The 22,089-nt window shown below is 38.3% G+C and overlaps 1 protein-coding gene across 9 annotated transcripts in view; it reads left to right on the top strand.

Annotated features, from left to right (window-relative positions):
- ELAVL2 (ELAV like RNA binding protein 2) overlaps positions 1-21,340 on the top strand; it is an 86,804-nt gene extending 65,464 nt beyond the window's left edge. For 7 of the 9 annotated variants that reach the window (XM_088054453.1, XM_088054451.1, XM_088054448.1 and 4 more), the window contains 4 exons: positions 9,849-10,002; positions 12,547-12,772; positions 18,094-18,132; positions 18,599-21,340. In XM_088054453.1, the coding sequence (XP_087910579.1) occupies positions 9,849-10,002; positions 12,547-12,772; positions 18,094-18,132; positions 18,599-18,929 (750 nt within the window). In that variant the 3' untranslated portion in view covers positions 18,930-21,340. The remainder of the gene's footprint in view (positions 1-9,848; positions 10,003-12,546; positions 12,773-18,093; positions 18,133-18,598) is intronic. The other 2 variants (XM_005530754.2, XM_088054452.1) reach the window with 2 other exon arrangements.
- The last annotated feature ends 749 nt before the right edge of the window (positions 21,341-22,089 follow it).

Here is a 22,089-nt window from a genome sequence, read left to right as displayed (position 1 = left end):
AAATCTGTTTAATTAGAGAAAGTATTTATATCTTTTTCTAAATTCTGATTGTTAATGTTACAAGTAAATTCTGACAATACCTTCCCCTAGTCAAGCCTGTTGAACTTCAGCAGCACCTTTCAGTGATAGTGGGCATGACTTGAGTGCCAAAACTACTTTGCTCTCTTCTCCTTTATTTACTCTTCTTCCTTCTTGGACATTAGGGTTTCAGGTCAAGTTTTTTGTGACTGGATTTTCTAAGATCACGGAATCATAGAATGTTAAGGGGGTTGGAATGGACACTAAAGACCCAAGCTCACCGCATTTACCTGTGAATCAGTAGAAATGCCCAACCTACTGTGAAGCATTTTGTAGCTTACATGCTCCTCATATTGGCCAGGAGGCAACAGTGAGCAGAGGTCAAGTTGATGTCTGAGATCTGTTCTGCCTCTGGAGGCAACATCTTGGGTGGAGGAAGTCTGCTATGAGGTCTCAGCCCCAGGGCCTTTGCAGAGATTGTTTCCTGTTTATTGACCACAGTGTTCGTATTTGTCCAGAGTTGGTAAGTCAATTACCAAAAAAAAAAACCAAAAAAACCCAACAAAAACAAGCAAACAAAACCAAACCACCAAGAAAAAAAAACCCCAAAACAAAAGCCCAAACCGTCTGACAGACTCAGAATCTAACCCCTAACTTTCAGCTTCAAAAAGTGTGTGTAACTGAGATTTTTATGTGTACCTTCATAATTAAAAAAAGTTGAATAGGAGTGTTAGTGTATATTTAGGATTCAAAAGAAAAAAATTAGGTATTTGTTCTCTCTCTGCATTTTTGGGACTTCTGTAGGAATGCTTAGTACTTTACTAGACTGATGGTTCATTCCCATTCGTATATAAAACTGTAAGGAGCTTCGCTGGTTCCAGTCGCAGCATGATGTATCTTCACGTTGTGACTGAACTGAGTGTAATCCTGCTCAGAGGAAACTGACTGTCCTGACCCTGATGTCTGATGCTCTGGATTGGGGCTGTGACAGATACCTATGATCCACAGCTTCTATACTAGCCTGCTCATCACTGGATATTTTTCTCATCCCGAAGGGCTACCTAGTGTTTTCTTGAAATAAAATACTTTGAAAAATGTGGATGTGCAAAATTCTGGCTTAAGGGTTGGGGTTTTTTTAATATTGATAGTATTACAAAATCCTATTACCTCTTCCCTTTTTTAAAAGAAGATCCTGTGGAATGCTTTGTGGAATACTTTATTGAATTCTTTGCAGAGTATCTTAACCAACTTTCAGGTATATATCTCCAAAGCAAGTAATAGCATCCTTAGTCTTGTCTAACCTAGTGTGGTTGTATTGCCTTCTGATTTAACTGAGTAGTAAAACATTAGGGTGGGAGTATACTCTGATGGTAAAGCCACTTGGGGTGTGTTGGATACGTGAACCCTGCTCAGCTGGATGGTATGCCTCTATTATTATATAGTGTCCTTAGTGGCATAATTTGTGGTTTATTTGAAATGTAAACAGGCTTATGTGTACCACACATAGGGCTGTGAAGTTTGGGCTTCATTGAATTAGATCCTTAGTGTGAAAACAAGTTACATCTTACAAGAGGTAAAATATTTTCTGTGGCTTCTCTTTTGGACAGTGATGCTGCTGGGAATCTTGTTATCTCTGTTCTATTTAGGATGCAGTAAAAATGTGGATTTTTGTGCCTGGAGTGATTTTTCTGCTTACTTGCTTGGTTGTCTGTGACTTTTTTTTTTATTTAGGTTGTCCTGGAAAGATCATTTCTTCACAAATGTGGAAAACTCAGAGAAACAAATACGTTATGAGAGTCACTGATTTACACGTAGGGATAAGAAAATTGAGTGCATGTTTTTGTTGTCTTGGCTTTTGCTTGGGAGAGAAGAAGTGCTCCATGGCTTCCCCTCCCCTTGTTATAGGGGTTTTTTTATGAGAAAAATCATAAAAAGCAAAAAGATACAAGTGAATTTATTTTGAGATTATCTGAACAGGAATATCTTTCAAGGTGAAGTAAAAGAGTTCTGCATTAACAAGAGAGTGTATTAAGATTCAGTGTCTAAAAAGGAGTGGGCAGACAAATGCCTGTCTTTGGACTAGTGAGAGCCATGCGGGATGGGGTTGACTAGGAGGCGGCTTTTTACTTAGACTATGAGGGGTAGCAGGAAGGACACAGGACAATATTTTTGACTTTTCTTTGTGGATGCTAGGCTGTCTTAATGATGGATGCAGTTCTTTGTGGATTGTAGCTGCCAAGGGGACACTGAAGATGACAGTAATGCTGTGCTTGTTCCTCCCTTCTCAGGGTGTGAAGTGGCAGAGCATGCAGGACCTGGCAGCTCTCTTAATAGAGAATGCTGATGAGACCTGTGTAGACACGTCTGTAAATACATGTTGGAAAGTGGGGGCGGGAAATAGTTTGTCCAGGCTAGAGGCCTTGGAGTTGTCTTTTTTTATAAGATAGCATTTATAAGATGTCTGTATTCTACTTAGCCTAGTGCTGCTTAAAAGTGAAATTTAATAAGTTTTTCCTTCTCTGAAGTTCTTTGGATTATTGGGATATTTACGTGGGTAATTACCACCTGGCAGGGGAATAGAAATCTAAGGAATATTTTATCTAAAGTATTAAATCTGTAGGTTTTCTTCCCACTCCTTTAGAACTTTGCATGTAATAAAAATAAAAACAGGCTTAATGTGTAATATTCTGCCAACTTCCTGTTGGAATTAATTTGACAAATTCTTTGGCTACAAACACAAGATGTCCTATTTTGCCGTCATCACCTAGTTGACTGGTGTACTGTAGAAAGTTGTGTAATGAGAAGAGCTAGTTAAGACTTCAGTAGAAGAGTGAATAGTAAGCATTCAGCTTTACAAATGCCAAAAAAAGTGCTGTATAGCAAGGGAAGACTTGAAAATGAGGGGTGTACTCCAAGTTCATTAGCATTCTTTGAGTCATTGTCATTAAAGCTTGGCATTATACAGTGTGATTTCACTTGGTGTCTTGAACCACTACTTGGATTTACAGCAAGAGTCATTGTAAACGTAGCTTTACATCCATCCTCTAACTTAAATGTTCAGTAGCTGAACTCTTTAAGAAATTTTACCAGTGATAGTACTCTGTAAAACACTTAAACACTTAATGGAAGTGTTGGAAAGGAAAATAACAAAATACTGAAAAAAAGATAGATGCTGGTTTGATTTGAGATCAGTGCAACAGATAAAAGAGATTGAGATTGCTCCTGACTTCACCACTGATACTTGCAGAGAAAAATTTTGGTAGTGTCCCTTTTTAGTAGTATTTTTTTGATCCACTAATATCTTAGCAATGAAGTACACAAAAATTGTGTGAAGCTCTATTAAAATACAAGAGGTGAGTGAACTGTGAAGGTGACCTTGATTTTTTTTTTCCTTTTTTTTATTCCCACTCATCTTTCCACTAGTGTTAAAGAACGTTGATCTAGTAATGAGCAAAAGGGAATCCTATGTGGAAGTTCCGTTTAAAGCTAGTGAGTTTTACTGGTGTTGTCAATCGGCAAAGGCTGAGAGAGTGGCTGTGATACCAGAGCACTTAGTGGTCTGGACTGGGTAATTTAAATACCTCAGGACTGTATTCTTAAGGTCAAATTGCGATGTTATAGCAGACCTGAAATAGAAGAACAATTTTTCTTGGAAGAAGGGTAAAGGTGTTTTTTTTCTTTAAATTTTTGCAAGAGTTACATGAATTATAATTATGCAGTCTTTTAGCTATGTTAGTAGTTGAACCTTTGAAAGTATTTTGATTTTAATACTACACACACACATCTTTTCACCCCCAGGTACTATTTGTTCTTCACTGAAGTTCAAATCTCCTCAAACTTCAAGTGTTACTTATCCAGCTTAAGCTGGCTGCTTGTTTTTCATGTGGCTGAATCATACTGAGGAGGATTCTGATCCTGATTGTTGTGTATTGCTGTTACTTTCTGTAGCCCACATCATGGCCAGGTGTTTGGTTGTCCGTTCACATAGAGTATCAGACCAGGCCATAAAAGGTGCTGTCCTCATGTTCAGCAATCACAGTTTATTTTCTGTTTGAGCCCCAAGTGCCATGTTGCTGTTGTGAGAGTGTCTTGCAAAGAGTCCATCCCTGTTTCTCTGAGGGACAGAATCCCTGGACCTCTAGTGCAGCTTCACCCTAAGGCTGCTGAGCAGCTTTGCAGCCAGAGAGCTTCAGTGGTTCAGTAAGGACCTTCCTGAGCTTCACAGGGGATTCCTTACACAGAAATGGAGATGTTAGAAGGGGCCAACAGTCCTGTGTGGAGTTGATGGAAGTCTGCAAACATTGCCCGAAAGCCAAGTCATATCCAAGTAAAAACAACCAAAAGAAAAGTCTATAAAACCAACAAAAAGCTGTTTGTTACTACTAAGATTGATGCTGCATCTTTGTATCCTACCCTCCCCATGACAGGAAGAGCCCTCTCTGAATGTTGTGGCTTTCTGCTCGGATTCAAAATGCTGTGAATGCCAGGCATGGAGATCTGTTATGGTCTGTTGTTTTGAGGTTTTTTGTTTGTTTGAGTTTTTTTGGGATTTTTTTTGAGGGTGGCTGTTGTTGTTTTGGGTTTTTTTTGTTGTTGGTTGGGGTTTTTTAATTTATTATTTTGTTTTGTTTTAAATCCAATATCTTTTCTTTGTAAGAGAGTTTTTATGAATATTAAAATCATTAATGTAATGGTCATATGCTTACTTTTGGAATTATGGCAGTCTTGAGACAAATAGACCTCTGTTAGTCTATCAGCTTTAACATTTTCTCGTCATATTAAATGTTGACTCTGCTGTCTTTCATCCATGCAGTAAGAGTTTTTCCAGAAAGGTTGTAAGATACTCCAGTGAACTGTAAGTTGCAATGGATGTGTTTTGTGCATTTCTAGATGTGCCTGTGGAGTAATGCAAGAGATGCTCAAGTGTTGTGCTTGCCAGAGTCTTTGTCAGTAGTAGAAGTTCCTTAGCTATAACCTGAGATGTACTCATTTCCTTCAGGGGAATAATTGAGTCTTGAGTTTTGAGATTCTATTCCTGACTCTGTTATTCACGTGGAGGGCTTAATATTATACTATGTACTCCTGCCCTCCCAGAAAGATAGCTGCCTAGTTTTATTCCTAGTGCATCTGAAACTCCTATGCTCTCATTGTTTGGACGTGAGTGGGGATCATAATCGTGAATGTGAAGGATGAGGAAAGGGCTTTTGAGAATCTTAATAATGTGAAAAGTATGAAACAAAATGTTTTGAGACTTGATCTTCTTTCATTTCATATATTTTATTTGTACTTAAATTCTGTTAAGTATTACTTATTTTTAGCAAGATGGTGTTAGTTACAGATGGCAAGTTTTAAGGTGCTCTTCTGTATTGGTCCTTTTAAGGGCAAAACCACAGAACTGCTGTCTGTGATTGTAGTGCATAATTCCCATATCATGTTTTATGTCAGGGAACTTGATTATTGTTTTTCTTTTATCAGACATTTGTGACCCTGATTTAAAACTGTTGCAGTATTTTGAGCACTTCTGGGAAAACCGGTGCTTCTGTTCACCATCAGTGGCAGGATTCCCACCTAGTTTCTGTCTTAGCACATACATACACTTGCTTCTGTTCACCAAGTGGTGTTTTGGGTGTCAGTCACTTTCGACAGGCTTCTTAAACCTGTTTCTGGTCTTCCTTGGTGCTACATACAGCAGCATTTTATGAGGTCTTCCTCTTGGAGCAGTGTGCTGTCATTAATTGGCTATATCCTGAGGAAGACTTCTAGTTCTCATCCTCTGAGGTCTATAAAGACTAGTCTGAAGTCTAAATTTGTGCAGTTGGTCCATTTGTGCTCTCAGCTGAGTGGCAGCAGTTGACCCACCTTAGGCCTGTGACTCTGGCATGGGTTGTAGCTGTCAGAGCTTGGAACACTTTGAGGGGTGAACCAAAATAGTGAAACCTTTTCTGATGATAATGCTGAAAGGCTATTGCTTCAGTGTCTGGTTTTTCAATGCATTCCCTATTGTACTGTATTGGCTGTAAAAGCAGGACCTTCATGGGATATGGTTGTATTTATCAGTTTAATCTGAACTTGTAAGTGAAGCTGTTTTGAGTTTTTTTAGTTCCACACGGGCTTGGGTGTAAGTTACCTTTACAAAGGGAAGTCTGGATTTCCAGTTCGCTCTGTGCACAGAAATGTGTTACTGTGGGGTTCTACCAGGAACTCAGCACAGCATGTACGGTATTCAACAAGGTAGTCTTGTGTACTGGGAAAAGTGGCATTGAAGTTTTGTTTAGGGTGGAGCAGTGTTTGAGAGGAGACAGGAAGTAAAGTTGATGAATACATGGCAATGTACTTGCCTGTTCTTAGGCAACAACCTGTCACTGGCTAGTGACAGCTAGGATCTCATCTCTGCGGTGTTCGGCAGCATCTTCTTACTAGAAATCAAATTAAGAAGAGTTCTTGAATCATAATATCTCATACTAATTTAAGTGCAGGTTAAGAACACTTGGCTGGCACAATGGCCTCTGAGAACATAGCTGTAAGAAAAATCAGTATGTCCTTATTTTTTTTTGTGCTTCCCAAGGAGGCATACTTGTTCCTAATGTATTCCTTTTCTCAATATAAATCTGTCTGCTTTGTAGGTAGGTTTAACCCATTTTCATCTGGGCATACTGGATGATAGTTCTTTTGTTGGAGTTTTTTTCCCGTAAAAACATGCATTTTAAAAGAACTGACACTACTCTTAAGGGCAAGCAGTGTTCTAAGCAAAAAGATTGCACTTGAGCTAGTGAATGTAAATATTTTCTGAAGGACTGATTTTAGCATTTAAAGATTTAAAATTTGAAGACTTGGAAGAATACATTAAGTAGATGTGTTCGGGAAGAAATTGTATTAAATGCTCAAGTTTTTTGAGAGAATACAAATACTTTGTTTCTACTAATAATAACGTAAAAGAGGTTGAAGCACAGTACTGAAATGTCTGTAGGTAGTAGCAGATAGTAAGAAACTGAAACACTCGCTTGTAGGGGCTGTGGATCTTTATTATTTTTGGTAACTTCTATGTTTAACCTGCTAACTTTAACAGTTTTCACTTGAAAATTGTGAATCACTTCATCTTGTTTTTAGGAAATTAAGTATTAAAGCAGTGAAAATACCTAGACTTAGTGCTGTAATGCTTGCATTTCTGGAAACAAGTGTATTTCCTATGAACTACAGTGGAAATTTTCAGTAAAACTGAATTTTAAATTGGTTTCTCCAGAGTAGTGCCTGTTAAGTGTTGTAAAGTGTGTGTCATCATTCAGTATTTAAAACTGCAGGCTTTCGGGCTGTTTCTTGACTTGCCTTGTGTTCAGTGGTTTTGATACCACACAGCTGTAATGTTCACCTGTTGAATTAGCTGTGGAATTGAAACCTTGGCACAGTTAATTCAGTCCATATAAAAGTTGTTTAAAGAGACTAAATATAGAACTATCAGCAAGTAATTACTGAAAGAACAAACTGACAGGATATAGGTAGGGAGATAAGTGTGGAGTAGTTCTGCTTTAAATGTGTATCACAAGTGAAATGACTGGACCTTGACATCAAAAATGATGAGGAATATGTCCCACGTAGATCACATACTCTAGGCAAGGTTCTTTTCATAGGAATTAGTTATGCCAGTAATATTTCGTGGTGTCTTTGTTTTTCTCTAGAGGTGATGATTTAAATTACATCATACTTCTAAAGTTATATGTTTCTTTCAGATTTCTTGCCTGACCAGTAGTTCTGGTGCTTAGCAAGATGATTAAATGCAGTGTTCAGATATTGATGACGAACTGATTTTTTAATATGTGTTATTACTGTGATTAATGTGCCCAAATTCAATGTGTTAGTCACTTGAAGGTAATGACAGTGAAATTTGATTTATAAGTGTCATGTATACTGGCTAGAGTATCGCTTCCATTTACTTGCATTCTTGAAATTCCGTTCAATATAGGCCTTGGCTGCTATGTCAAACTATTTGAAATGTCTTTCACCAGTGAGGGCATGGGCAATACTGGACCAGCTGTCACCATGCAAGAACTCATACTCATTTACCAGAGGAAAATGAGAAAGTTTTCCAGAAACTGCTTTATATCTTGACAGATACCAGTTTTGTAGCATAAGGTAAACTTGCAGTAAGTTAGCAAATACTTTTTGCAGTTCTCTTCTGATAGACTCTGTGTGAGTTTGTTTTTATATGTGGCAGCACGTGTCCAGCAGTGTGAATTTACCCTTGAAAGAGAGTGTCTGCTTGGGTTTGGTGATTCATGATTTTACTGGGACTAGTCCTGTTCCCCAGGCAGTCTTTCTCCATTTCCTAGCCTTGGGTCTCCTTAAAGTCCTGCCAAGTGAGGTATGGAAATTTACTTCTTACAGAAGCTTAGGGCCAAATGGGCAAGTTGAGCAAGTTTGTTTATTCCTTAGCTGTTGTTTTATTCTTCCTGGTAGAAAAGGATAGGTGTCTTTGTCGCTTCTTCGGCTGAATGCAGGCAAACTTTACTCTCTGTTTTCGTGTAACTTTGAACGTAGGGCTTCAGCTCGTGTTGCTGTCATGTGGAAAGAACAAGGCAATGTGACATAGAAGGTTCCATGCTGGATACCTACAAGTTTTTGAGGTCAGTCCTCTTCAGCCAGCACAAAGCATCGGTGTGGAACTTGAAGGACACAGCAGTGTTCAGGGTATTGCTTGTTTAATCTCAGCTGTCTTCTCCTTTGCTTCCACAGCAGTCTTAAGTGTCTGCTGATCTGCATGGAAATGAGACAGGAAGGATTTTAAAAGAAATAACAAAGAATTAGGCAAAAAGACACAATGACAGAATCAAGTTCCTTTTGCCCAGTATTGGCTAACAGTGCGTGGAAGGGGAGGGTAGGAAAGGAGATAAATCTGACTACTACTTGCGGATCCTTTTTACTTTTACATAGGTGAAAAGCATAGATGAAGTATTCTGGCCTGTTTGATAAGCACAGATGTTCTGTCCTAATCACTGTAGTGTAGTAAAACACTGTAGTGTAGTAAAACACTTGTGCAAACATAGAAGGAAGTAGTGAACATGTTGTTTTGTAGCATGTGTCTAAAGGTCAAAGAATCTACTCGATCATATTAAAATATTTTGACTGACATATCAAGGCAGCAGGTTAAACTTTTGTCCAAAAGGATCCAAGAAGTTCACTGCTAAATGACATTTGTTTTTAAGGCCTCTTGCAGAAATTGATAAACTGCTGAACAGGCAAAATACAGATTGGACTCCTATTTCTGCCATTCATTCTTAGGCTGTGAAAGTGATGTAGCAGAGTTCATCTTGATGTCGTGAATGATTGTGATTGTGTCATTTGGTAGCAAGCTCAACATGTATAAAAGACACAGCACTTGAAAAACACTTGGAAACCTTGAAGTGCTTCTGTCCTTCTATGCCTTTGGCCTACTGAAATCTCATTTCCTTGTATTGTTTTAGTGCTTTATAAGGAGAATTCATGGAACTTCTTAAATTTATCACTTTAATCTTAAGACTATTCTTCACCAAAGCTTGTTGGAATGTGTACTTTTTCTCATTTATTTGAAGTACTTTTTATATATGAGTCCTTGTAGTCAGCTTCTCCTCTGTGGTCTAAGTTGCATTCCTTCTGTGTTTTGGAAGCCAGCTTCCAGAAAAAAATCCCAAAACCAAAAAACAAATAGACAGGAAAAACCTCCACTGAATTAGCTTTGCAAAGTTAACTGTTCTGTCTGCTGTTGGAGATGTTTTAATGTCCAAGAACAAGTAATACTGTCTTATTTCAGCTAGCTTAAAAGTGTTCGTTTTCTAGGTTGGTGTTTTTTTTTTCCTAAGGTTTCTTATGCACGACCAAGTTCGGCTTCTATCAGAGATGCAAATTTGTATGTTAGTGGACTTCCAAAAACAATGACCCAGAAAGAACTGGAACAGCTCTTTTCCCAGTATGGACGTATTATTACTTCTCGTATTCTGGTTGACCAAGTCACTGGTAAGTAGGCAGTTTTACATGGCCTTTCATGGACTCACAGTTCAAGAAATATTTCATCTTTCAGTACAGTTATCTTGTCTCTATAATGTATAAAAGGTGTATGTAGGCCAGAAAGTGCATTTTTCTCCTGGAATTGTTGAAAATATGCATGGACAAAAATAGGCTCCGTAGTGTACTGAGCCAGATTGGGTCATTTCCACCCTGAAGGTGCAGGTTTGAAGCTTGTTTGATGACTTGTAATAAATTTATAGCTGCCATAATCTTCCTTTCCAAGCGGCTTCATGAAAATAGTCTCCCAGTGCCTAACAAAATGCTATTAAACTTGCTTTCTCTAAAAAGAAAATTTTGTGCAGAGATGCACAGCTGGTTCTCTGAGGCTAGGATTACAGAAGCCCCAGACCTGCTGTTGCTGTTAAGACTGTTTTCTAGGCTAACTCATTAAATTTGTGCACACACAAACTTGGAGTTCCTCAGGAGCAGGTAAGTTCTGTGTTTATCCATGTCTTAAAGTACTAAGATGTAGCAAGTTATTTGCACTATTACAGTATGTGTGTGAATCAGGTAATGGTGTTGTCAGTGACACTTTATGGTTACTCTTCAGACTCAGACAGTAATGCTTGTGTTTTTTTGCTCTCTCAAATGGCTGATCTTGAGGAGCTTTATAGTTTTCTGAATCACTGGCTGTGAGGCCTCTGCCAGAAATAAGCAACTGAAAGAAAAGCCAGATACATGTCAGGAGTATTGAGTGTACAAAGCAACATACAAAGAAGCAGGACTCTCCAAGTTCTTCCTTTCCTGGAACACTAAGGGGAACAGATGGAGAAAGTAATTTACTTGCCTAATTATTCCTTGAATAAGCTGGATGTGATTTTTTTTTTTATAGTTGTACCTTTTCAAAGCTGTATGTTCTGTTCAGTGGCAAACAGCTTTCAACTGTATAAGGTCATAAAGTTTTTTTAATTGTCTTACTTTGGAAAGTTTGCACATGCCAGCATTTGAGTCTTGGCTGACCTTTAGAGGAACTTGTGTGTACTCCTTTGACTTCCACTAAGTTAAAAGAAATCTCAGTTGAGATTTTTTACTGATTGTTAATTTCAGTATTATTGATTATTAATCTCATAATCAATAATTATGAGATTATTGACACCTAATACTTAGAGAGTGTTTTAACAGTTTGAGTTGAGAGTGTAGAGAGACCTGGAAAGGAAAGCCAAAGGCCAGATACTGACTTGTAGATGCAGTAGATTTGCTGGACAGATTCCTCGTCTTTGTGCAATAAATAGCTGTTCACAGTAGGTTCCTGTATATTCATGCACAGAAATAGATGTAATTTAATAAATGGACCATAAAGTAAATATAATTAAACTTCTAATATGCATGATAATTCTATTCATACTCATGAATCCTGCTATTTGCAGTGTACTTTCTGTCATATAGATTGTTGTTAAGACTTAAGCTCTCTTGCCTCCTTTTTAGTAACTTGGAAGAAGTAGGCTCAGAATGGGATGAATAATAAGGTTGTGACACAAACTGACAGATAAAAAATGTGAAGTTGAAGCTGTGACATTTGCCTCTTTAAAACTTTCTTATCGTCACTTTGATGGCTTAAATCATCATTGTTTATGAACAGAATACATTTCTTACCATTGATGTCTTTCTCAATTGAGGACAAGTGTCTAACTCATCTGGTTATTCATGAACCAAAATGTAAAGGGGCTCTAAGGCACTAGAAATATTACAACAAAACATTGATCTAACTGATGTTGCCTATTAGTAGCTTTAAAGTTAATTCGTTCAAGTATCCACAGCTCAATGTGTTTGTCTCAGAAACAGGGAATTTCTGATGTGTGATGTTCCTAGGACCTTCCATAAACACATTTGGATTCTTTTGCATGTTGCCTTTGGCTTTTCTATATCAAGAATGCTTTCCTTTAAAAGTAACATATGGTGATACACTAAAACCAAATCTTTTACTTAGAGGTAACCACTGACTGTTAAAACATGGCCATAATTCCCATTATTGCAATGCAGTATTTGCACATCATCATCCTCTCAGCATATTTGCTCCAAAGAGAGCTTCAGGGGATACTTGAGGAGAATAAAAGCCTTTTTTTTTTTTTTTTGCTTCTAGAGAGCAGAGAACTAAGCTGTGTACAGAATTTCTGTGAATTTAGGTACTGCAGAGTAGTGTGTGCTGACCAGAGGTTACAGTGCAGCTGGTTTGGGTTCAGCTCCATCCAACAAAATTGCTTGGTTTCCAAATTCCACTTCGGCTCACTATATTTGTTTCCACTGTTTTCCCCTCAAACTTCAAAGCTTTTTACATGAATGTGTCTTACATCAATTAAATTAAAAACTAAAATCAAAATTACAGTAGAAAATTTTTACTCTATGCAGAAACTCAGGTCTGTTAAGCTCAAAGTTACCATGTATTCACAGCATTTGACCATCAGCATAGCAATTGGCCATACAAATAAAAAGTTAACATCTAGTATTCTGGAGTCTGTGAATTCATTGCTGTATGCTTTTTTTCACCTTGTGCAGGGGTGTCACGGGGAGTGGGGTTTATCCGGTTTGACAAGCGAATTGAAGCAGAAGAAGCTATCAAGGGCTTGAACGGCCAGAAACCTCCAGGTGCCACAGAGCCTATCACTGTAAAGTTTGCTAACAATCCAAGCCAAAAAACCAATCAGGCCATTCTTTCCCAGCTGTACCATTCTCCAAACAGAAGGTATCCCGCCCCTCTAGCTCAGCAGGCTCAACGTTTTAGGTAAGTCCGATAATGTGCACAGCTCTGCTGAAACTTGCGTGTTCCCACAGGTCTGTTTGTTTGCCTCCACACTTGTGCTTTCCTGCTTAGCTGATTTCTGTGTGGGAAGGAAACACATGAATGTTGAACTTGAGCTATTCCACCACAGTACAGCTAAAACCAAAAATGCATGCCATCCTGTTGATAACATTTGAGTGTCTTATATGCATACTTTAGTTAAACCAAGGTGGCATCTTTCTTGCATTCAGGCGCTAAATTTTTCATTTCTTTCAAAGATTATTTTTCATTTCCTAGGTTGTTCTTGATTAATGTGCAAGTTGATTCAGTTAATATTGATCTAGGAGATTTAGCTGTTTTTTCTTAGCCATGTGGCATGCCACAGCCAGCTTCCTCTTCACCTACCCCTGCATTTCTCTTCCACATTCTGGCTTTCAGGTTCTTTCTCTGCCTAGTTGTCGATGTTCTCCATGCCATACTTTGTCTTTACTTGTTACAACCTTTCATGATAAAGATTGTTCACTTATTTCCTGCATGTGCTTTTTGGGGATTTGTGTCCCCATCATGTTGTAAACGATCGCCATATAGTTACCTTTGCTATTTAGTGTCTTGAAAATAACATGTGGTGAGAACACTGTATTACCTACATCCATGCGTACATTGGATTTTTTTTCGGAGATAATGATTATTTCTATCCTCCCTCTAACCCTGAACAATGTGACTGGATTGTGTAAAATAGTAATACACTCAAAGACTATTTCTGTTTTATTTTTTGAGAAACAAAACCAGTTGACAGATTGCTTCAAAGAGAAAATAACAAATTTCAAAAGCTCTGGATTGGCTAGGCTTGCTTATAACACAAATATTCAAGAGTTCATGGACTGCACTTCTTTCAGAATTTCTCATATTCTCTTCAGCTTTTTGGTCTTACATGCTGCATCTCACATGTGTGAGGAGTAGGTGTTCTGTTGGAGAGGGGATAACCAATTTTATTTGCTTTTTGTGGCTCTTCTTACCATTTCTTAGGTAATAAAAGGGCTACTTTGCAACAGTGTTCTGAGTATTGCATAGAAGTAGATTTGCCATTATTCCATAGACAGAGTAGGGGCAGAAATTGCAGAATGGAGTTGAGTGCATTGTATGAAATCAGATCATGAGTTGTGTGACAACATTCAACATATGCTGGCAAGTCTTGGCCTGCAGACTCCTTGAGTTCTTCTGACTGCCCATATTCTAAGATACTCTTCTGTTCAGTTTCACTCAGATATGTTGGCTGGGATAGCATTGGTGTTTTACTGATACTCCAGGTATCATGATTTGTAAAAATTCTCCCAGCTTTCAGAGGTATTTTGGTTTTGCAGTGGGTTTTTCTGGTTTTCTGGGATGTTAATTTGTTTGTGGTGGAGGGGTTTGTGTTCATGTTCTGGGGGTTTTTTTGGTTGGTTATTTTTTTTCTTGGGGGGTCTTGGTTCTTTTTTTATAAGACCTGTAGCTTTGCACTTAGGTAACTTCAATAGACTACCCTTGTCCTGCAACTTTAGGCTTTGTATCTTAAATTTTGAGTGGTGGAGATGTATTTTTCTTGAAATGTAATTGTATTTTTATGAATGTTCATTTACATTTCACTGGGAAGTTGGTTTTTTTTGAGATACATAAGTGTAAAGTATAAGCATAAAGTAATGCTTAAAAAAAGCACTATAAGGTTTCCCCCACATACAAGTTTAATGGTAACAAGCATTGAGTAATACCAAGTCTGTAGTAAATAGGCAAGTAAAATCACTCTCACTTTCATTGATATGGAATGAAGAAAATGTTTAAATTACTGGTCAAAAGGTAAACTGAGGTTGCAGACAGTTTTTTTTTTTTTTTGGTCAAGGCCTTCAGGCTAATATTTCATCACTAAAAGACAGTCTTACCAAATTTGAAATCTTTACACTGTAAAGAGAAATCATTTTTTCTTGTCTTTTAGGTTTTCTTCCTTGCAGTGTTTCATCATCCCAGATCTGATATTGACTGTAGAGTTGAAGTAGCACCAGTGCTTCAGCTCTTTAATATGTTACACGTGCAAGAAGTCTTAGTTGTTGACATTTCAGACAGGCTTACCTGATGCAGTTGCCCCATCTCTGCTAATAGTTGACAGAAGCCTAAAAACAGCTTAAACTTTAATAATGAAAGCAACAGGATAAAAACAATGCTTCCTTTTATTAAGAGAAAACTTGAGCTGGACTTTCAAAAGCAGCTCTATTATAATTGCTGCTGTTTCTATAAGATGTATTACTTAAAGCATCTTCAAAAATTTTCCAGTGCAAGTCCCTGAGAATTTTTCCAGAGTATTTTCAAGTCTTCAGGGTAACTGATGAAAAATCTTACGAGTGATATACCATTACTGTATTAAGTCCTCATTTGACTGTCCTTGTAACAAGGACCTGTAAGTGGTGGTGTTTCTAGAACTATTCACCTTTTTCTCCACCCTTGATGTCAATGACAGTAGACCTCAGTCATCCATACTGTCTACTGATAGTAGTCAAGTATTTTTTAATTTCCTTTTTTCTGCCCTTTTAGGGGTTCGGTAGTTTCTGGTCAGTGTATTCTGCAAACCCAGCTCACTGCGGAATCGGTGCTTTCTAGAAAATAAAATCAAGTGTAGGTTTTTTACCTAAGCTCATATTTTGAGTCTTGAAAAGGATCTATAATAAGACTTCCTTTTCATGTATTTAGGATTTGCCAGAAAGAACAAGAGCTTCTTCAGGGTAAACATTTTTTTGAAAGAAGCAGTTTAAGGGATTCCAGGAGTAAGAGCAATAGGAGTGGTATGCACTGCATATTTTGGATATTGGATAGGTAATTTCAAGGGGTTTAGAGCGGTGGTATCATTCTGTAATTGGGGGAAGGAGAGGCAAGAAAACACATCTTGAAAATACACATCTTGAGAAATCTTGAAAATAATACATGCATATATGTTTGTGTGTATATATATTCTAGAAACACTTCATCCTGGAAAATCATAGTGTCATAGAATATCCTGGGTTGGAAGGCACCCACAAGGATCATCAAGTCCAGTTCCTGACCCTGCACAGGACAGCCCCCAGAAGTTACACCATGTGCCTGAGAGCATTGGCTAGAGCAATTCTTGACCCCTGGCAGGCTTGGTGACATGACTGCTTCACTAGGAATGCTGTTCCAGTGCTGAGCCACCCTCTGCATGAAGAACCTCCTAAACCTCCACTGACACAGCTTCAGGTCATCCCCTCAAGTCCTGTCACTGTCACCAGAGAGGAGAGATCAGTGCCTGCCCCTCTTCTTCCCCTCATGAGGAAACTGTGGAGTGTGAGGCCACCCACCTGTCAGACTCCCTAGGCTAAACAAGCTGGGTGACCTCAACTGGTCCTTGTACAGCTTCCCCTCCAGACCCTTCACCATTTTCTTGGCCCTCCTTTGAACACTCTAATGGGCTTTAGCTTTCTTACATTGTGGCACCCAGACCCGCCCCAGCACCCCAGCCGAGGTGAGGCTGCCCCAGCTCAGAGTAGAGCAGGACAATCCCCTCCCTTGCCCAGCTGTGATGCTGGGCCTGATGCACCGGGGCACTCCTGCCTGCCAGGGCACTGCTGCCTCGTGTTCAGATTGTCTTTGATCAGGACCCCCGGGTCCCTTGCCATGCTTTTCAGTGTCTCATTTCCTGTTCTGTCTGTACATCTAGGGTTGCCCCATCCCAGGTGCACAATCTGACATTTTCCCTTTTTAAATGCCATGTGGTTGGTGATTGCTCAACCCTCTGTCAAGGTCTCTCTGCAGAGTATCTCTGCTGTAAGGGGAGTCCAAATTTAGTGTTGTCAGCAAACTTAGTATATATTCTTCAAGTCCTGCATCCAAGTAATTTATGAGGATGCTGAAGGGCACTGAGCCTAAAATGAAGTCCTGTGGAATCCCAGTAGTGACTAGTCAGGTGTCTTCCCATTCACTGTAACTCTTTGTGTCTGAGCCTTTGCTGACCCATGGGATGCCATGATGTGTTTATCCAGCTGTGAGCTGCACATTTTGTCCAGAAGGATACCTGGAGAGGCATCAAAAGTATCAAAAGCTTTATTGAATTCCAAAAAGATTACATCAGCTGGGTGAGTTATTGTATCATAACAGGAAATTAAGTTTGACAAGCAGGACTTCACTATCATGAAGCCATGCTGGCTGTGTCTGTTTTTCAGTACTCCCAGAATAATTTCCATAATTTTACCAGGCCCTGAAGTGAGCCTGACAGGCCTGTAGTTTCCAGGGTCATCTTTCTTGCCCTCATTGAAAATTGAGGTGGTGTTAGCCAGCTTCCATTCAACTCAAAAATCATTGAAAGAAAATCATTGAAATCTTGAATGAGTCCTCAGAAAGGCATCGGCCAATTCTTCGATGTTCTTGGATGAATCCCATCAAGTCCCATAAATTTTTAGGGATCCATTTGGTGCAGGACAGCCCACACGAGTTCAGGGTTGTTCATGATTCTCACAGCTGAGGACACTGGGACCCTCTTAGCCCATCATCGACATTAAAGATGGAGGCAAAGGAAGCATTAAACTTCTCTGTTTTGTTTGTGTCCCTGTTTGTGGGGTGATCATCCTCATTCTGTAACAGGCTAATGTTATTTTTGGACTGCTCTTCGAGACATATTTAAAAACCTCTTTTGCTGTCCCCCACATTTTTGGCAAGCTTCAGCTCCTGTTGAGCTTGGACCGCACAAATTTTCTCCTTTGAGTGACAAGCAACATCTCTGTATTCCTTCCATGTCCACCTGACTTTGCCTCCACTGTCCTTACACTAATTTTTTTTGCCTTAGCCCTACTCAGCCAAACCAGTCTTCTGCCTCCCAACATTCTGGAATTGCCAGAAGGAGTTGGAATATGAAAAAATCATTCTTTGGAGCTTGTTACAACAGTTCCTAGTGGTCCACATTACTTGCATTTGTCTTGGTAGTCATGTCAGCAAACATGTCAGAAGCCTCAATAAAAGTTCTCTTCTCAGCCAAGTTAGTAATGTGGAAAACTTAACTGATGTGGTCACTGACCGTAACCTTATGGTAACAGTATGTGATTTTAGGCTAAATTTGTGGCCATGATGCACTTTATGAAATGAACTTACAATGTGGTTACTACACAAGAATATCTGTTTTGTATTCAGTATCAGATGTAATAAGGTGCCATGGCTCTTTTAGTGGTGATACTTGAACATTGCATGAGGTTCTGTACAGTGTAATGGATGTGACAGTAATATACTAAGTTTCCTTAATCTTAAAGGGTGGAAAAGTCTGAAGACTGAACATGTTGCTAAATGTTTTGCAGGTTGGACAATCTGCTCAACATAGCTTATGGAGTAAAGAGGTAATAAAGGATTAGTTGGTTCATAACAACCAAATTACTTTCGAAGTATTTTGCAAACTCTTCAGTAAGACTTACGTTGGATTTTTGCATGTTGAGACTTCAGCTGAGATTGTTCAGTTTGATGCATTTTGCATGAAATAGACAAGCCTTTGGTAGTAGTTCCATGGAACTCCTGTTTCAAATGACTTGCTAATTCTCACTGGTTTTATAGCATGCTTTCCTTTTGATTTTCTGTTACATCATTTCAGACATAGCTAGCACTGTTCTCCGTATTCGTGTATAATTTTTAATATAGTATTTGCGCAGTTAGGGGGCAAAAAATATTTTTGATCTTACCTTTCTAGTCTGAGCAACATGTTCATTCTGTGAAAAGCTCTGTATCATTCTCTTATTTTGACATTTCTTCCACTGGGGTTTTGTGTGAACAGCTATTTATGATCCTGTTTTGTTTTCCCTCATTCTTTAGTAGGTTTCCTCCAATGACCATTGATGGAATGACCAGTTTGGCCGGAATTAATATCCCTGGACATGCAGGAACTGGGTGGTGCATTTTTGTGTACAACTTGGCCCCTGATGCTGATGAGAGTATCCTCTGGCAAATGTTTGGACCCTTCGGAGCAGTAACCAATGTGAAGGTCATCCGTGACTTTAACACCAACAAGTGCAAAGGTTTTGGATTTGTGACTATGACAAACTACGATGAGGCAGCTATGGCAATAGCCAGCCTGAATGGATACCGCCTTGGTGACAGAGTATTGCAGGTCTCCTTCAAAACAAACAAAACGCACAAAGCCTAACAAGTTACTCTCAGTGCATTAATACATGAAAACTATACAACAAAGGCAATTTACAAGAAGCTTTATGCATTCGTAATTGCCTTTGTTGTATGCCAGCGTGGAAATGGGGATAAAATGACTACTTAGCATCCTAAGAATATGTGAGATTTTTTTATTGCTAATATTTGAATTAGAACTTCTTAACTATCTTTTGTGTTTGAGTATTGACAAGAGGTGCAGGGTTTTTACCTGTCACAATGCGTATTCTATTGCCTTCTTTGAAGAAGGTGGACCTTTTAAAATGTTTCAGCTAAGGGAAGAAGTTTTTTTTTTTTCTTTACACATAACTGCCTTTAACCTATGATTAAATACCGAGGCTTTGTGTAATACTATAAATTTTCTTTTGTCATTTCTTGATTTGCTTTGTGTTTAATTTACATTGTAATGCATTATTGTTTTGTTTTGTTAAGAAAAGTATCTGAAGTTTACATTTTATTTATAAAGTTATAAGCAGTATTTATTTCATCACCTTCATTTGGGTTGGGGAATGGGAACACATTATAAAAGCTTATTGTAAGAATACTGGAGAACTTTTCGTAAAGCAGTACCTTGCCAAAGAGATAAGAGCCTCTTTGATGTGGGTTTAAAAAGCATCTATTTTTATAAAAAAATAAAAAATTTGGAGAAACTTTTTACTGGTCCTGGAACAAATATTTTGACTTGAATACTTTGAGAAATCTCTTCATATGACACCTAGTGAGCTTTTAAAACTTACCAGGAAATTTGCAATTGTTGGGAAAAAAATTTAGAAAGATTTATGATGTAGAACTACTTTTGAGACCTTTGTATTAAGAAGTAAAGTCAATGGGATGCACTGTTGGTTTCATTTTTTGTAATCATCAGTGGAGTCATTGATCATCCTGGTTATTAAGTGATAGGTGGCTCACTTTAATTTGTGATTTTGAAACAAATGAAAATTTAAAAAAGAGGATATAAGAGCAAGCAGAAAACTTAAAACACTGAGATAAGGGGGAAAAAAATCTGTTCTTCCTAAAGAATTCCCTTCAGATGGAGCTCATGGTGTTTAGTGATGTACTTGCTATTGTTTGAAGAATTGTTTTGTCTTACAAAAGACATTGAGCATGGTTTGTGCAGTAGCAAATCAGCAGAAGTGGCCTCAGTTGGACACGTTAGGAGGTATTTTGAAAGTTATTTTCAAGGCTAACACCTGAGCTTTGTGTAATGTAAATAAGACCTTAAGTTATGAACCTTTCAGCTAATTTTGATTATAGTTTATTTTTAAGTTACATGCCAAGTGATGTTCAATTTTGAATGTTTTTGTATAAGTTTTTTCTTTGTAAATGGCATTAACATTGTTACTTGAGGTCTGCTTCTTTTTTTTTCTTCTTTTTTTCTTTTTTTTTGTCCTGAGGACTTGAATTTACAGTGCATCTGATCTGTTGCTATTTTTGTCTGTAGATAGTCTAGCTTCAACTGTTTATGGTGATGCAACATTTTTGTTTATAAATATGTTTGTGGTAAAAGAACAAGTATAAACATATGTTTTGAGCAAATTTCCTTACATTTTTCATATGAAAACCATAAATACCTGTATGCTATTGAAGTTTAACTTTGTATGATGCTTAAATCACTATTTGGGGAAATAGAAAAAGTCTTTACCATGTATTGAAGAAATTTAAGGAAAACAAATACAGAATATTTTCTGATTAGCATCTAGCTTATAATTAAATTTTTTAAAAAAAAGCTGAGGGTTTGATGCCTTCACCAGGATGCACTGACAACTATGTAGTTACGTCCTGCTTTTTGTATAAACTGAGATGCTCATACGCTTCCCCTTAGAAAAAGCAATGTTCTATGCATAACATAGTTGTACACTATCTTTGCAGTTGTTTTTGGTTCTTATTCTTTTCAATTGTAGTTACAAAATTTTCAGTATAGTACAGTACATATACTGTGAAGCGCGTGCTAAAGTGAATAAGCAAATTTTCATGCTGACCCACTCAATGCTATTCAAAAGTCAATTGGCTTCCTGAGTACTTCTTCATTCTTAGATGCATTTAGATTGTTAAAGCTAATCCTCTGCATTAAAAGTTGTATATAGTATAGAAATCACAAACTTTCGATTGTGGGAGAAATAGCTACATGCTTCTTTCCTATACTACTGTAGCAACTAACGGCATTGATGAGAAGGCATGTAAATTGGGCTTCACTTTACAGTGTTTATCAGAGCACTAAGTAACATATAAGGCTGGTATTTATTTGAAGTTGTATAGTATGACTTAATTCACATTTGTCGGAATAGAGAATATATTCTGTTGGGTATTTAAGAGGTTGTACATGTTTTCTTTTGTGTTTGGATTCTTTGTACTTTTTCATGTTCAGTACATCAATAAACAAAGTTGAAGGGAAAACAGTCTCATAAGCTGGTCTTTTGCCATATATTCCACTGCTTTAATGAGTAAGCAATCTCAGTGAAAGGTTTCTGCAAAGCTTTTGAGCTCCTTCTAATTTCAGTTAGGATCAGAGTTACCAGCAAGGAAGTAAGACAGTGGAGCTGTGTACCAGTTCTGTTACCTTAGAATTAGTTTGCATTAACCACTCAGTACTTAGGCTGATGTAATAAAGAACAGTCATTAAATGCATTCAGTGAAAATTAATTTGCTGTCTGTCTAGCAGGCTGCTATGCAGCGTTACTAAGTGATTGCCCTAGTGTGTTTTCCAAGAGTTGAGATAGAAAGATAAAGAAGTATCAGGGACTCCAAGGTGGAGATACACCAGTTGAACTGCGCTCTGGCCTTCCTGAGACAGGACCAGAAAGAAATCCCTGTCAAGAGTGTTGCGTAACATGCCCCTGCCAGGCAGTAGATCAGAAGGAAGGGGTGAATGGAGGCAAGTCATCCTTTGGCACAACAAGAAAAAGCTGTTCTTTTCCACCTCACCCTCCCAGGTGCCTCTCTGCAATAGGTGTGAGGTTCTGGATGTGGTAGGAAAATCAGTGGAGGGTTAGGACAAAGGTCCTTCCCCAGCAGAGAAGTCTGTCTCGCTGGGGTGTGAATTATGGATGTCACCAGGAAGCTACCTAGCCCTAGCCATCAAGCTCATGCTACTTGTTGCTGGTCCTCCACATGTGTGGTGATAAAGCCACAATGCACAGTCCAAA

This window comes from Pseudopodoces humilis, chromosome 4 (genome assembly GCF_049639895.1).
Source record: "Pseudopodoces humilis isolate 2021_Gansu_Grassland_sample_001 chromosome 4, ASM4963989v1, whole genome shotgun sequence".
Taxonomy (NCBI): domain Eukaryota; kingdom Metazoa; phylum Chordata; class Aves; order Passeriformes; family Paridae; genus Pseudopodoces; species Pseudopodoces humilis.
The sequence above is the reverse complement of the archived record's forward strand: the minus strand, read 5'-3'. Positions and strand labels throughout refer to the sequence as shown.